Source organism: Epinephelus fuscoguttatus, linkage group LG16, assembly GCF_011397635.1.
Source record: "Epinephelus fuscoguttatus linkage group LG16, E.fuscoguttatus.final_Chr_v1".
NCBI classification, from domain to species: domain Eukaryota; kingdom Metazoa; phylum Chordata; class Actinopteri; order Perciformes; family Serranidae; genus Epinephelus; species Epinephelus fuscoguttatus.
In genome coordinates, this window is record NC_064767.1 from 27,090,202 (window position 1) to 27,104,417 (window position 14,216).

The window sequence follows — 14,216 nt, forward strand, 5'->3', positions numbered from 1 at the left end:
CGCCCGGCCAGCTGTGCCGTACACAAGACTGCAGGAATGAGGGCACCATGAATGGCTTTCTCTGTGTGACAATGACTGCAGCACTCAGCGGAGAGGGAATGGTCAGAGGTCCTCGCTACGGACAGGCAGCATTGAGTGTGTATGAGTGTGTGTGTGTGTGTGTGTGTGTGTGTGTGTGTGTGTGTGTGAATGCATGTGTACACTGAGAAATTACCCAGGAATGTGAGGATACATGCCAAAGACAAAGAATTTGAGTCGCATTCAAGGGAACCTTACCCTCCTTGCCCTCTGAAGAAATATCGCAATCCCATCAAAAGGCCTGGCCTGAGAGCCACACTGGATGGAACTAATGGAAGTCTTGTGCACTGGCTTAAGCTCATTGGAAGAGTTTAATTGATGAGATTGTTCTCTGAGATGAGTTTCCTTCGACAGCAGGAGAAAAATCTAACAGCAGCTGATGAAACTTTGCTTAAAATCATTATTTACAACCTTTAAAGGTCAAGTGTGTAGGATTTAGGGGGATATATTGACAGAAATGGAATATAATACGTATGTTTTCTTTAGTGTATAGTCACCTGAAAAAAAGAGTCATGTTTTACCTTGGAATGAGCTGTTTATATCTACATAGGGAGCAGGTCCTCATCTGTGGAGAGTGCCATGTTGCACTGTTATGTTTGTACAGTAGTCCTTTACATAGCTCTACATAGGGCCATTCTCATTTTCACTTTAGCAACCGTAGTTAGCAGCCCATCTGCAACGAGCAGGGTAGGAATAACAAATTTTTTCAACGGTGCTTTATTCAGTGTTTTAACAAGCTTAAATCAACAGGTCTACTTGCTTTGGAGAGAACCTCTCAAATGTCTGGATCTCAAGTTATCAGAGAAATATTGTGAGCTCACATTAGCAGTTGCTGGGCTATAGCAGCCCATCTCCGACAAGCCGAAGTGCGTCAAAAACTGATTTAACATGAAACTGCTTTATTCAGTGTTTTTACCGGTTTACCAGATAATTCAACTCCTGGTAGAAACCTCCTGAACAAAGAACACAGAAGGAATTTTAACCGGGAGAAGTTTCAGCTGTTTGAAATCTGAGGTCCTTACCACTAGAATCCCCCTAAATCTTACATACTGCTCTTTTATGAGATGTTTGCCATGAAGCTCATTCACGCAGAGAGGTTTTTTTTTCTAACAAACACATTCATTGACTTTTTAAAAAATTTATTTATAGATTTATATCTCAAAAATCTTTCCGTACAGTTGAATTCACACATTCTTTACGCTCTATTACGGTTTAATCCCAACTTGAGACACGCACATCGACGCCAATGTTTGAGCGAGAGCGGAATCTCAAGTTAGCATTCAGCCATATGTGAATCAGAAACCACAGTCATAGACACCCAACTCAGACACAGCTACAACTTAATAAATACTTTACAAAAATAATGCAGGCTGCCTCGGAGACACAAGGGACATGGTTGTAAATTAATTGTAAAATTAAAAAAAAAAAATGTGCATGCTAAATAAACTCACAAGCTTACATGAGAACCTGGATATTGTGAATGACAAAATGGGAGAAAATTTGATAACCCTGTTCTCCAACCTGCTCCCCCACCCCCCACCCCCAAACACATTCCTGCAGGATCTCATTACTCTATTACCACAGACCTCTCAGATTCAGCAAACATAAACAATCTATGGAGACAAACATGGACACAATCTAAACAGACATTCCTAGAATAATAATTTTCCCTTTTTAAGAATACGAACTCAGTTCTCCCTTTAGCGACCTGATCTGAAAGAGTTATTACTGGTGGCAAAATTTTGATTCTTTTTTTTCAGAGGCATATTTTATAAAAATGTTTTTTAAAAAAACAAAAACAAAAGCAGAGCAATGTTTTGTGCCTGGTTTTGGTGAAGTCACGAAAAGTTTCTTGTGAGCAAGTGAGTGTTCTGACTCTGTTGGATTTTTATTCCTCTTGGTTCAAAAGAGCAGTTCTGTAAGTCTTGTTCCTCAGAGCCTAAAAGTTCTTGTGTTGTTTGATCTAAAAGAGAATTTTGAAAAAATGGTTTCAGCACCATTTTTGAGGTTTAGCTGAATATTTAAGCAGTGTGGGTTTGTTCCTTTTGCTCTGCAGCCGGCTAGAATTCCCTCGCTTCTTCAAATTGTTTGTAGTAGTCCTCGTCCTGAGGGTTGTCGGGACACTTCTGCCCATTGTTTGGCGGCCTGGCCTGGTTGTAGCGGCTCCAGTCTCCTTTGCAGATTATCCAGGGCAGGATGTCCACTTTATAGTGCAGGTCAGCTGAGAACTCTGTGCTGATGAGGTTGGGCGTGCCGGCCCCTTTGCCACGAGTGATGAGCTTCATGTTGTCATCGTAGCAGCAGTGCTGCGCCGCCAGCGTGGTGGACTCCAGCGTCAGCATAGAGCGGATGCAGTAACGGGCCGTGGGCTTGTAGATCTCCAGTTTCTCTTTTGGCCCGCTGGCATCTTTCCAACGGAAATCCCGGCGCGTGGGAGCGTCGTGTACATCTGCCGTACTGTACGCCACCTCTGTTGGGTAAGAGCAAGGGCAGCTGGGAAGGTCGTTCGCCACTTTGGTCATGTACTTCTTTAAGAAGTCGCTCTTGCAGTTCATCCACCGCTCACAGCTGTCTGTATCTGGAAGAAAAGAAGACACTGTTAAATGCTACATCTCCTTCCCACCATTAGAAGATGAAACCACAAGTGTAAGAAGGTGTAATGTTTAACATGAAGGTGTGTTTTCACTGGGTTGATTAAGAACAGACAGACAAAGAGAGAGTGGGCAGCGCCATACTGTGCTCTTCCTGCCCTGCTGCACATTTTCATCTCTACGCAGTAATGGAGCTCAGCCCGAGCATGAGGAATGCTAAGTGTGTGCAGGAACACTGCTGCCAGATGGATGAACTGTCTTTAATAGTGTAAGAACATCTGAATGAGGGATAGTCTGCAGTAAGACAAGAGCAAAAATCTTACCAACACCAAAGAGCTCAGTGGCATTGAACTCATCTGTTCCAGCTAACAGGCTCACTTCAGTAGCTGCTGTCTTGAAGGCATCCTCAATACCTAGAGAGATGAATGCACAGTGAAAGGTGGATCAAAAGATGAAAGACCACTAAATCATTTCATCCACTTACAAACTATCCTCTAATACCCGTCTTAACTGGTGTGGATTTTCTTTTCTCTGTGATCCAAAATCAAGACTCTACCTGGGCAGTTGGGCATATCACAAGTTCTGGACTCGGTGGCTGTACAGGCGTAACCACATGACCTGGTTCTCTTCTGGTTGCCGTTTCCACAGGTGACGCTGCATGCTGTCCAGTTACTCCAGTCCCCCTCTCCGTCCATGTAGTCTGGATCAGAGAGAACGAGAGAAAAAGATCCTCAGCTCTGATGCAGGCCACATGCTGAACCTACTCAGGCCTGTTAGCATGCCTCACTAATAATAAGTGGGGGGGAGCACATGAAAGGGGAAGTGGGGGAGCTCAAAGTTCTCTTTGACTTCGGCCCTCAAAGCAGATACCACGCAAGCCTGTCTACACATACATGCACACATGTTGTACACGGCATAGGGCACAGTATGTGTGTTCAGTTAGCGAAGTAACAGGGAAGCATTTTGCTAATTCCGACAAAGCTACAGTCCATGGGCACAGATTTGGGGGGGGGGGGGGGGCACAGGGGACATGTCCCCCTTAATATGTAGAAGATGTCCTCCATTATTTAAAATCATTAAAGAAGCAGTAATAATTACATTTTTGACAGAAATGCACCACAAATTGATAGAGAAAATGCGGGCAAATAAACAGCCAGCAGAATGCAGGAAACAAAGTGTTTGATTCTCAAAATTTCCTGGTGTAGGATCCCCAAAACCCCCTGCTTCATCTGTCTCCCTTCCCCCAATGTTGAAACAAAACGTCCATCCTTACTTAAGGTGCTACAGCATTTACAAATAGAAATTTCCTGCACTGCCTGAACACCCCTGGCACAGTGGCACTGGACACCATTCAGTTGCTCGATCTGTGATTCATTGCTTTGAAAATAGGAAGTGAAATGGCAAGAAATCCTCTTTAACTCCAATTATCATTGAGCAGATCACTGTAATGGGTGTACATGGAAACAGTTACACTGGGCTTGACGACCGCCTCGACCCACCACCACTGTCGCTACCGCACACAAACACGCACACACACATCTTGAAAACAGTACTCCATCAATGAGGAGAATTAATGTGGGCATGTTGGGATGGAAGTATTTCTGGCAGGAGTCCAAACCTTCCTATACACCCCCCCAACACCCCTGCTGCCATCTGCCCCTCATTATGAGCATTTTGTATGAATACAGGCCAGATAGCCATCTAGCGCCATCTCCCCTCCCCCTTCCATTGCTTACTACGGCCAACAAGCTGGTGGCAGCTCTGACAAAAATCAAAATTGAGAGGACTTGATAATAGTCTGCCCTCAGACCACAGATGAGACGGTTGAATGTACCGCCAATGGCCTGTGATGGAGTGGAGGACCACTGCCTGTCCACAGTTATGATTATTAGGTTTAAAACCAGGACAGAAATTATGATAAAATATTTTCTTGTCCATAGTGTGGTATGAAATAGACTATGAATGAGAGCTGACCGCAGCGATAAGCCAGAAACATTACACATGGGCTATGGTTTGACAAAAAAACGATTATAAAATCGCCTCCCTTAACCACTGTAGCACAAGTGCAAGTGGATAAAATGACATTTTCCACAGCATATGCATTCCTGTTCGACCATGTTGGTTTGGGCATGCTACAACACGGGCAGGACACATACTGTATGACAGTGAGTGTAAATTCTTCTGCAGCAGATTTATCTGTAGGGTTACTTTTGGAGAGTGTTGTGAGGATGGTGTGGCAGCCTAACAGTGCTTCTGGCCCCATTCCTGATGCTAAACTTTGATGTAGCAAAGACGTTTAAACTGTGTCACGTAGCTAGCTCCGCACCACAGAGGAATCCATCTCATAAAAAAGTGTTAAAGGCTTCAATCAGGGGCTCCCAAGGGCTTGCCTGGGATGACTGCACTTATTATGGTGACAGCTTAAATCAGCAAATCTGCAAATTACAGATTCCACATCAGACTATGGCCATCTGTGGAAAACCCTGGAGACTGGTCCTCAAATGAGAGCCTATAGACCCAGCTAAATATTCTGCCATGTGCATTGTGCACTCATTTCCTTGCAAACACATCTCCTGTCATTCTCACCATATTCAGTCTGAGCTTTGCTGCCTCCCCCGGTGCCTCCCCTCCTGTCCCAGTCTGCCGGCGGCCGGAGGAAGTTGCTGTCTTCACTGTTGCTCCCGTAGGTGCGATCGTGCTCTTCTGTTTGAGTGGTGGTGGAGGAGGACGAGGATGAAGAAGTGTGAGGCCACCAGTTTCTCCAGTTCGGAGAAGCCCAGTTGGGTTTGCTCTCTTTACGTAGGCCTTTTTCTGGCTCATGACTCTCCAGTCCGTCCACCACTTCGATGGTCACCTGAGAACAGAAGTCAATTTAAAGTCAATATTCAACAGAGTCATCAAAGGAGATACTTTTGGAACAGAATAAGTCGATCAGATGCCGAGAGGTGACACTTTCTGATACCCCCATGCACAATATCACCCCCTCCCCCTTTCTGTCCTAACACATGTGCCTCCCAGATGAGGGGGGACCACCACCCCTGCTCCACAGTCACCCTCCCACCTCTTGGGCTCTCTCCACCTAAACACAAAGTTCAAAGGGCTACTCAGCCTCCTCCAGACCATGAAAGCCAGATGAATCCCAGGATCAAAGACACCCCCCTCCTCCTCCTCCTCTCCCTCTCCCACAGCCTCACGCCCTTGCTCAATTGGTTGCTCCGCTCTCTTCCCACATCTTGAGATGTTAATACACTTTGTTCGTGCTCGGATTTAGCAGTGATGCTCTCAGAAATGGAAAGACCCCCTTGCTGGATTAGACAGGAGAATGATTTAAACATGGCAGCGGTTACTCGGCCATCTGCACCACTGAGGGACTTATGGGCAAGGGCTTGCCACACATTTACATAAGCTGCCGTCTGTCTTCCTGCACATGGGGTAGTAGTGAGGCATTGCTGTCTTTCTTTCAGCTGTCATTATGATGGACGTGAGACCTCAGTGTCTATCTTAAGCTTCACTACGAGCCAGGCAGTGTGAAAGGGGACGGGGGGAAGGAAGGAGGAGAAAAAGGGGGTAATGATGTGCACCAAACTATTCTCCTTCTTCCTGTTTGCTCTTCCTGTCCTATGTGGTTGAGTAGCCATGTCTTACAAGTGAGTGAAAGCATCAAAGCAGGTGCACAGACACACATGGTCACCTGTATGTTGGGATTCTGTCCATTGATATCAGCTTTGGAGAGGTCAGGGAAGTTGTGCAGATCTAGGAGGAAAGCTCCAGGACCGTCCCTGTGTACGTTGCTGCCTTGTGCCCAGGGGAGGGAGGCAGGTCGGTGGGCCAATCGATGTTCTGGACCAGACCTCCGATCTTCAGGAGCCAGCTGGGCAGAGGAGCTGCTTTTTGCATTTATATTGTTCTGCTGAGGAGAGAAAGGGACATAACATTCAAGTTTCATTGTTTGTGCATTCACAACATGAGAGAATATTTATAGAAAACATACAATTCCCTTTTGAGTGAATGTTTAGACTGAGGACCCTGTCACTTGGCATCTACAGAGTCTGCACACTCAGCAACATTAGATTGATGTTGACAGAGGTCCATGTGGCCATGACCCCTGTCATAAATCCTGTGGACTCTTAGCTCCTTGGAGCCCAGAAGGAAGGAGCCACTGAAACAGACAAACATCCCGCTGAGTTCTGTGCGTCTGTCTGCTTCCACCAAAATATAATTTCAGAGCCAATGTCACAGTAAGACTGTATATTTTTCCATTTTTAACTGACAGAGTATGCCGCTGCTTTACCGTAGTTATATGATGTGGACATTTTTAGCATGCTCTAGTGCTTGCTGGGAGAAAAGAGCATGTAAGACTGATGGGCTTCCTGCACTGGGGCTATACTGAGAAACCTAAGCAAACATTGCAAAATAATTACATCTGCCTTCTTGACGACAGAAAAACATTTGGTCTTCTGACCGTGGGGATTGTAAATTCATCCCAAAAGGACAGTTGAGGACATATGTCCCTTGTCAGGTATGCTCAGAGCGAACAATTATTCCTCAATTGGACAGACAGCCGTAAGTAGTCGGCAATCATCCATTCTGGGGTGGCAGAAAATAAGATCAAAGAAAGCCATCAATCATGTTCCTTGTTTTCTTTTTTCATGTCCCATTTCTTCCTCCCTAGTGTTTTTGTGGCCAGGCTGAGGCCTGAGAATATGGCAGCAGTGCTGTACGGTTGCGGTGGCCAGTCACAGACAAAGTGTCAGCTCAGCCACATTGTGGTGGGCATAAAAGCCCCCAGTGGAGCTGTTTGTGTCCAGCCAAGGTGCACTCTGGGACAATATAGACGCCGTAAATGGAGCTGCACAGCGAGGGAGGAAGGATTATAAATGTACATGTAACTTGAATTCAACCGCAGAGAGGATGGTGGCTGCGCAGAGGAACTCCCATATTCCACTTAGCGTTACTTTTCTTAATTTACCACCAGAGACCAGATGGAGTTAATGTGATAATATGATGCATTTCAAAGAATTTAAAAACTTTCACATCACACGTCCTAATCTGAGCCACCACAATTACAATAATTATACTACTGACCATAATTTTAAGGACGAAGAGTGGATGGTTGTGCATTTTGTCTGTAGCCACCAAATAAAAAGAGGCAGAGGTTTTAGATAAGATGATGAGTTTTTATGAGAATTTATGTTCCAAATCATAAAATCTGAAGAAAATGATTCTGAAAAACCAGGTTCCAATCAGAACCACAAATGCCTTTTCCATAACCAAGCAATTATGGCTGAGGGCTCATACAAAAAAGATCATTTCAACACCACTGTTTTGGCATCAGCTCTTAAGCCTTTATGTGACCATTACAGGACCCTCTCTGGTTCTATCACGAGTACTCAGGCTTTGAGATGCCCACGTGATAACCCCGTCTTTCAAGTTCCCAGGCTTCAGAAGTCAATTGGTGGCTGTAATTGAGCTCTACTGAGGGAGCAGGCCTAACACAGCACTTACAGGTTCAGTCACAATGTAACTACATAACACACACTTGTGAATAAAGTAAACAGCTGTGGTTGATCTGCTCTGCGTGGATTATATTTTTTATGGATTATATTAGCATTTAACTGCAGACCACACAAGTTGCTCTTCAGTCCAGACATTACTGTTTTCGTGATCCTACAAACAGTCATTTAAACTCGTTGCCAGAAAACACTTAACTTCCACACACTTCACAGCTACTGACGAGACAATTTCTTTTGTTTTACCATCATGTCATCTTGTCATTTCAGGAAATTCATCCAGAAATGCTCTGGCTGCTGATGAACACACAGCAGCCCAGTCACCAGAAGACAATGTTGGCATTGCACGTTTCTGTAAACCACGAATGTTACATTTGCACGTTTCACATGTATCATATCTGTGTTTCTAAAGAGACGCAGTATATGAGCTGACTTTGTCATCAGGAGGTGGATGAGATGTCGTGGCTGTGTTTCCAGCAGTTTCGAGGCATCAAACATATGTGTTTTGTGGCGACCCATCACTGTTTTTCCAGCATCTTTTTAGGCATCAAACATGAGTGTTTTGTAGCGACCCATGGCTGTTTTTCCAACAGCTTTTAGGGCATCAAGTGTAGATGTTTGTGGCGGTCCCTCGCTGTTCTTCCACTGGCGTTTTAGGCATCGAACATGGGTGTTTTGAAGTGCCCCTTCCGTTTTTCAAGCATCTTTTTAAGCATCAAACATTGTTTGAGTGTTTTGTAGTATCCCTTCGCTGTTGTTCCAGTAGCTTTATGGCACCAAATATTGGTGTCTTCTTGCGGCCCATCACTGTTTTTTCAACAGCTTTTAGGGCATCAAACGTAGGAGATAGTGCCATGGACAGCTGTTGTTTTTTAATTAAACATTGCTACATTTCCTGCCAGGATTGTGCACCAAAAATAGGGTATTTCAGGTCAAAACACGATCTTTCCCTAACAATAACCAAGTGTTTTTCGTGTCTAAACCTAACCACACAAATTAAAACAGCATTGTTTAAACTTAAAGTTTCAACGTATCCGCGACATAACATGTAAATGCAACATATCCGTGGTTTGCATAAATGTATAATGCCAACATTTTTTCTGCCGGCTGGGTTGCATGCACACATACATGACTGCCACTGAGTTATGACTTGGTCTATGAAAAGAAAGCAGATGCCACCACAAATGTTTCAGAATATACAAACTGTTGGGTCTTGAAACCCAATCAGAGTGTTTGCCGGCCGATTAATCCTCCATTATCCAGTCTAATCCTATCTAAATCTTCTGTTGTGTCATATTATGCTGTGTTACACATGGCAGGCAGATTATCTAATCCTGACACAAATTTGGTTTATTTGAAGTCAAACTTAAAAGCACTTTGATTAATCCCAGGGCAACACTCGTGATGATGCCTCACTGGCAGGGCTTGTAAACACAGTGAATCGTCAGTTTATGGGCAAACATTGGTAGTTTAATGTGGTTTATTTTTGTTTAGACCATAGATTATCTTGCAGATGGTACAGTAAGAATGCCCCATGTGGGAGAATTTCTGAGTGGTGTAACAGAGAAATATACTGAATATTGAAGAAGTTCTGCGGGTTTGAATGAAGCTGTAATAATTTGCAACCAAACTACTTCCTCTGTAACCACTAAAACTAACGCCCAGTTTCAAGTTTAAATTATTTGTTGACTATCTAAATCATATGTTAATGGATTCTGATGTGCTATGTTACATTGACAGCAGGCTGGCTCATTGTACAAGTCTGTGTTATCCCCTTGGACAGATGTATTAGAGTCATTACAAACTTACAGTGTGCTGTGGGACATGTGTTGCCTGTTTGCTAAAAAGTTACACAAGTTATAAACTGATCCATGGTGAGGCTAGGCTATGTTTGAAGACATTCATATAGGTGTAAAAAAAAAAAAAAAAAAAGACAATGCAATAACCAGCTGTTATTTTACAATATGCCAGATTGCTTTCCCACCTCTAATTGTGCAGAAGCTACATCAGACACTTCATTAAGTGAGCTGCTCAGCCTTAAACAGTTAAAGCTTAGACTGTATGTGTGACTGGTGTGTGCACACAGTGTTGACATACTGTTTATTGTCTCACTGTCCTTGGTGCCAACAGGGCATATGCTGATTTTCTCACTGCAGTAAATACTATCAAATTCTTGCCAACATCTAGAAAAATTTCAGCCTTAAATATAATGCTGTTGATTAAAGCCTTGAGCTGAATTGTAAATAAGAAAATTGTGAGACTGTCTTGCTGAAAACAGTCCATCACTTGGACAGAAACAGGGAGATCTAAGCTGCTTTCCCCCATAAGCACTGAGATTTCACTAAATCTTTATTTCCATCTGGGAGCTCAGCAGTGTGAAGGACAAACCATGAAATTTTATACGCCCTAATAACAGATTCTTTTTTTTCTGTCTCAATCAGTATTTCAGCAGAACGATTGAGGAGAATTAGTCGAGTTGCAAATAACGGAAAGAATGCGCAACGTGGGAATGAGTCATCAGAAAGGAATCGCAGTTGTGTATCAGCTATGTATAAATTTCTGATAATGTCGACATAAACACCTCTCTTTGTCTTTTCCATGCGACTCTCAGTGGAGCTTTTTAACACACAGCGTAATGAGAAAAACATGCTGTTTGCTCATTTTTCTCTAATACGGCCCAGACTGTAACAGTGCACAGGAGTAACTCATTTAAATGATAGAAAATCAGCAGTGTTCCCCTTTGATGGCGGGGCTGCGTTACAGTCCCTATCACTCATCTGAGATCTTCCTCAACGAGGAACATGCTTTAATTTGGAGATCAAAAGTGACACACCATTCCTCAGTTCATCTGGGGCCTCCCAGGATGTCACCCCCCCCCCCCCCCCCCCCCCCACACACACACACACTCTCAAAAGCCATGAATGAACACTTGCACACACAAGCCACCCCCTTCTCCCTCCTCGCAGTATCTCCTCTTCTTTTCCCGCTTCCCCCTTTTTCACTTTGTGAGGGCTGCTTAAAGGGGCATGACTCCATTTTCAATTGGGAGCAACTCAGGGGTCCTTCCCCCAGGGAGGCTGGCAGGAAATGAAGGCAGTGCACATTGTGCCAGATGCTTTTCAACACTACACTTACGTAGGTGGAAGAGAAAACTATCCTTCCCCTTGTCACACGCCTCATGCTGGGCTTAGGTATGTGTTTATTTACAGGATCAAACTGGGAACATACGTGCTATGAAGGAGTTAACTTTAGAGTTTACTTCTTGAGAATCAGAAGAAATTAAGCTCAGGGGTGGAAAACCATGATTCATTATTTACTGTTAGTAACTGCATATTCTTAGCTGACAAATAAAGTTTTTTTTTTTTTTTTTTATCATAATATAACACTAACTTTACTCTATCACAGTGGTTGAATCTGCCTTCCTGGGTCAGTGATGACAAAGTGCCTTGGACCAAAGCATTTCCCCTCTCCACTACAGGTGCATGGAGCCGCATCCTGTCATTTGTGTTGCTGTGAATGGCATTTTAAATATGACACCTTGGAATGACAATACACCCCCTGGGCCGTGACAGGCTCGGCCGAAAGATGACATCACCGCCTTCAGTGGGGGGCCAGTGAGGCATATCATAGTTGGAGAAGTCACAAGCAAAAAAAAAACAAAAAAACAAAAAAACAATCAGTGCTTTTTCTCAATATGGGGCATGAGCGACAATGTCGGGCTCTGTCATCACAAGCCAGAATCTCTATGTAAATTTGGACAAGTGACAAAGGGGATGTTGGAGGTGGAATGAGTGGCATGTGTTTAGTATTTCTTGCTGCAGTTTCCTCAGGAGAAACTCCCTCCTGGTCCTCATCCTGTTCGTCCAATCCAACAATTGGCTGTGTGACAAATATTCAATAAATTCCTGGAATATTTCTTCAGCTTTGCATGCCCTGATATCCAGCTGAACACAGACTTGCTGTTGCATATAAGCAGGCCGGTCCACAGTGATGGCAGTGATAGTGGAGATAAGAGAAATTAGCCTCACCTTCCTCTGTTTAAGTAAAAATTCTTTCTATCCTAATAAAGAATTTCTGAAGGGACGCCGATCCAGTGAACATAAATGCCCATTAATCACTGGGGCATGATATCGAGTGTCAGTATCATGCTAAATATACTTCAAAAAGCAGCTGTAGGATGCTTAACAATCTCTAAAAAAGCCTGTTGATCTCAGACCTGCCTTAACCCTAAAGTCAGGATCTGAGGCTCTGTGAGAGAGTCTGTATGTTTTATGCTGATGTTAAAATGGGCAGTTAAACTGTTAAAGTGGGTGTCATGTTGACAAAGGTCTTCCTTGTGAGCTTTTGTTGAGGCTCATTCCAAACTGGACCACAACCCAAAAGATGTGTCATTAAAACAGTATTTTCATCACACTATCAGTGTCAAAAGATTTTAAAAACCTTATTTCTTTATATTCTTCTATTTCTTTCCCTCGGCACTGAACATTATCATCTGATCTGTCCATGTGGCATTGCTTACACATGTGAGTGTAGTGCAGGATGAAATAAAACAAGTTAGACTTAAGACCCGAGGTCCGGAGCAGGGCAGAAGTCTGATGCCAGACTCTGCTCCAAACACAACTCTGGGGCATGTGTGTTGGTAGGGGTAGGGGTGGGGGCACCTTCCGGGTTTCAGCTCTGACCCTGGATGACAGTGATGAGCCCATGATGACAGAGAAGTGCCTGCAGCTAGCATTTAACCCCCAACAATAGGGAGGTGCGTCTGGTGCAGGGGGCTGATCTCTGACCCTGCCTCATCTCCCATCCCTCTGCTGGCTCCCTGCCATTCCCGGGGGACACCCTGGGGAGACCACATCCGTGTGTATGTCAACAATCCCCAAAGACTCACAGGAATGGAGTCTTTGTTTTACCTGGCTCAAGTGAGCATTTTATCAAATCCATCTGTGACCAAATGAGACCCCTCAGATATCACCTTTCGCATCAAAATTGCCCCCAAGAAATCCCAAACGCACCTCACTAACAGCTTTCCCAACTCACCTCTGTAAGTGCTGTGTCCTGATCCAGGCTCAGAGTTTCATTTCCCTGGGGCAGCGGACTGCTCCGCAGGACCGTGATGTGCAAGGTAAGGAGAAGAAGTCCCAGGAGCAGCAGCAGCTCCGCCGCCAGTCGCACCATCCTTTTGACGCGGCCGCTCTTGGGAGCCTGCGGTGTGGACGGAGCTCCGACTCCGCCTCCTCCCGGTGCAGAGACTCCAATCTCCGGATCCGCCGGGGACGAGGAGCCGCAACACCACTTCGGAGCCACTTCGGGAATCAGAATTGCAAAAATGAAGGGAAACGGATCGGAGGGGGGGCAGTCGAACAATTTGGAAAAAGTGATGTGAATTGATTTGGATCCAGTTGGGTTTCTTGGCAAACTGTGTCCTAAATTAAGATTTATCCTCTTTTACTGACTATTCATGTAGTTTATTTTTAACCCAAGTATAATATGAGTTAACGCGCTCATCTGCCAGTTTACTGACTGTAGGGCTGATCCAGCATTAACACTTCCCCCTCTTGTTGCGCCCTCGTCAAATCTCCAAGCTCAGGAAACTTGCAGCCCAGTTGTCCCGTGGTGTCCCCGCCACATTCTACAGCCTCACACTTCACTGTTCCTCACTTCCACTTCAGCCGCTTTACGCACGTCTTGTTTTGTCCACATTCTGCGCCATCCAACGTAACTCGACGAGACTACACCTTTGGAGAAACAAGTACAGGTAGTTAAAAAAAATATATCTCTTCCCAGTTAAGACTTCACGGTGGTGTTCTGTCTTCTTCAAAAACAGTATTCATCCATTATGCTGCGGACCAGGAGCCCACCAAAATGAAGGCACGGGCTTGCGCGCGTCTCTAACGAGTCCTGTTGGAGGAAACACGCCAAACCATATCAAACTAAGGCTTACTAAAACACACGCTGTTCTTGATGTACGCTCTTGAGGTGGTTTTATACTATACGCCCCTGTGCAGGCGCCCTCCCCCTGGTTAACTCTTTCGACCCC

The 14,216-nt window shown here is 44.5% G+C and overlaps 1 protein-coding gene across 2 annotated transcripts; it reads right to left on the minus strand.

Annotated features, from left to right (window-relative positions):
- Window positions 1–1,200: 1,200 nt before the first annotated feature.
- On the minus strand, window positions 1,201–14,170 carry ism1 (isthmin 1). 2 transcript variants are annotated; one of them, XM_049600965.1, is made up of 6 exons: window positions 13,217–14,170; window positions 6,361–6,576; window positions 5,256–5,523; window positions 3,226–3,369; window positions 2,993–3,082; window positions 1,201–2,656 (listed from the first exon to the last, which is right to left on the minus strand). In XM_049600965.1, the coding sequence occupies exons 1-6, from the start codon at window positions 13,352–13,354 to the stop codon at window positions 2,139–2,141; spliced, it is 1,374 nt and encodes a 457-aa protein (XP_049456922.1). In that variant the 5' UTR covers window positions 13,355–14,170; the 3' UTR covers window positions 1,201–2,138. The 2 variants fall into 2 exon arrangements, with proteins under 2 accessions (XP_049456922.1, XP_049456921.1); XM_049600964.1 differs by having other exon boundaries at window positions 6,361–6,579.
- Between the last annotated feature and the right edge of the window lie 46 nt (window positions 14,171–14,216).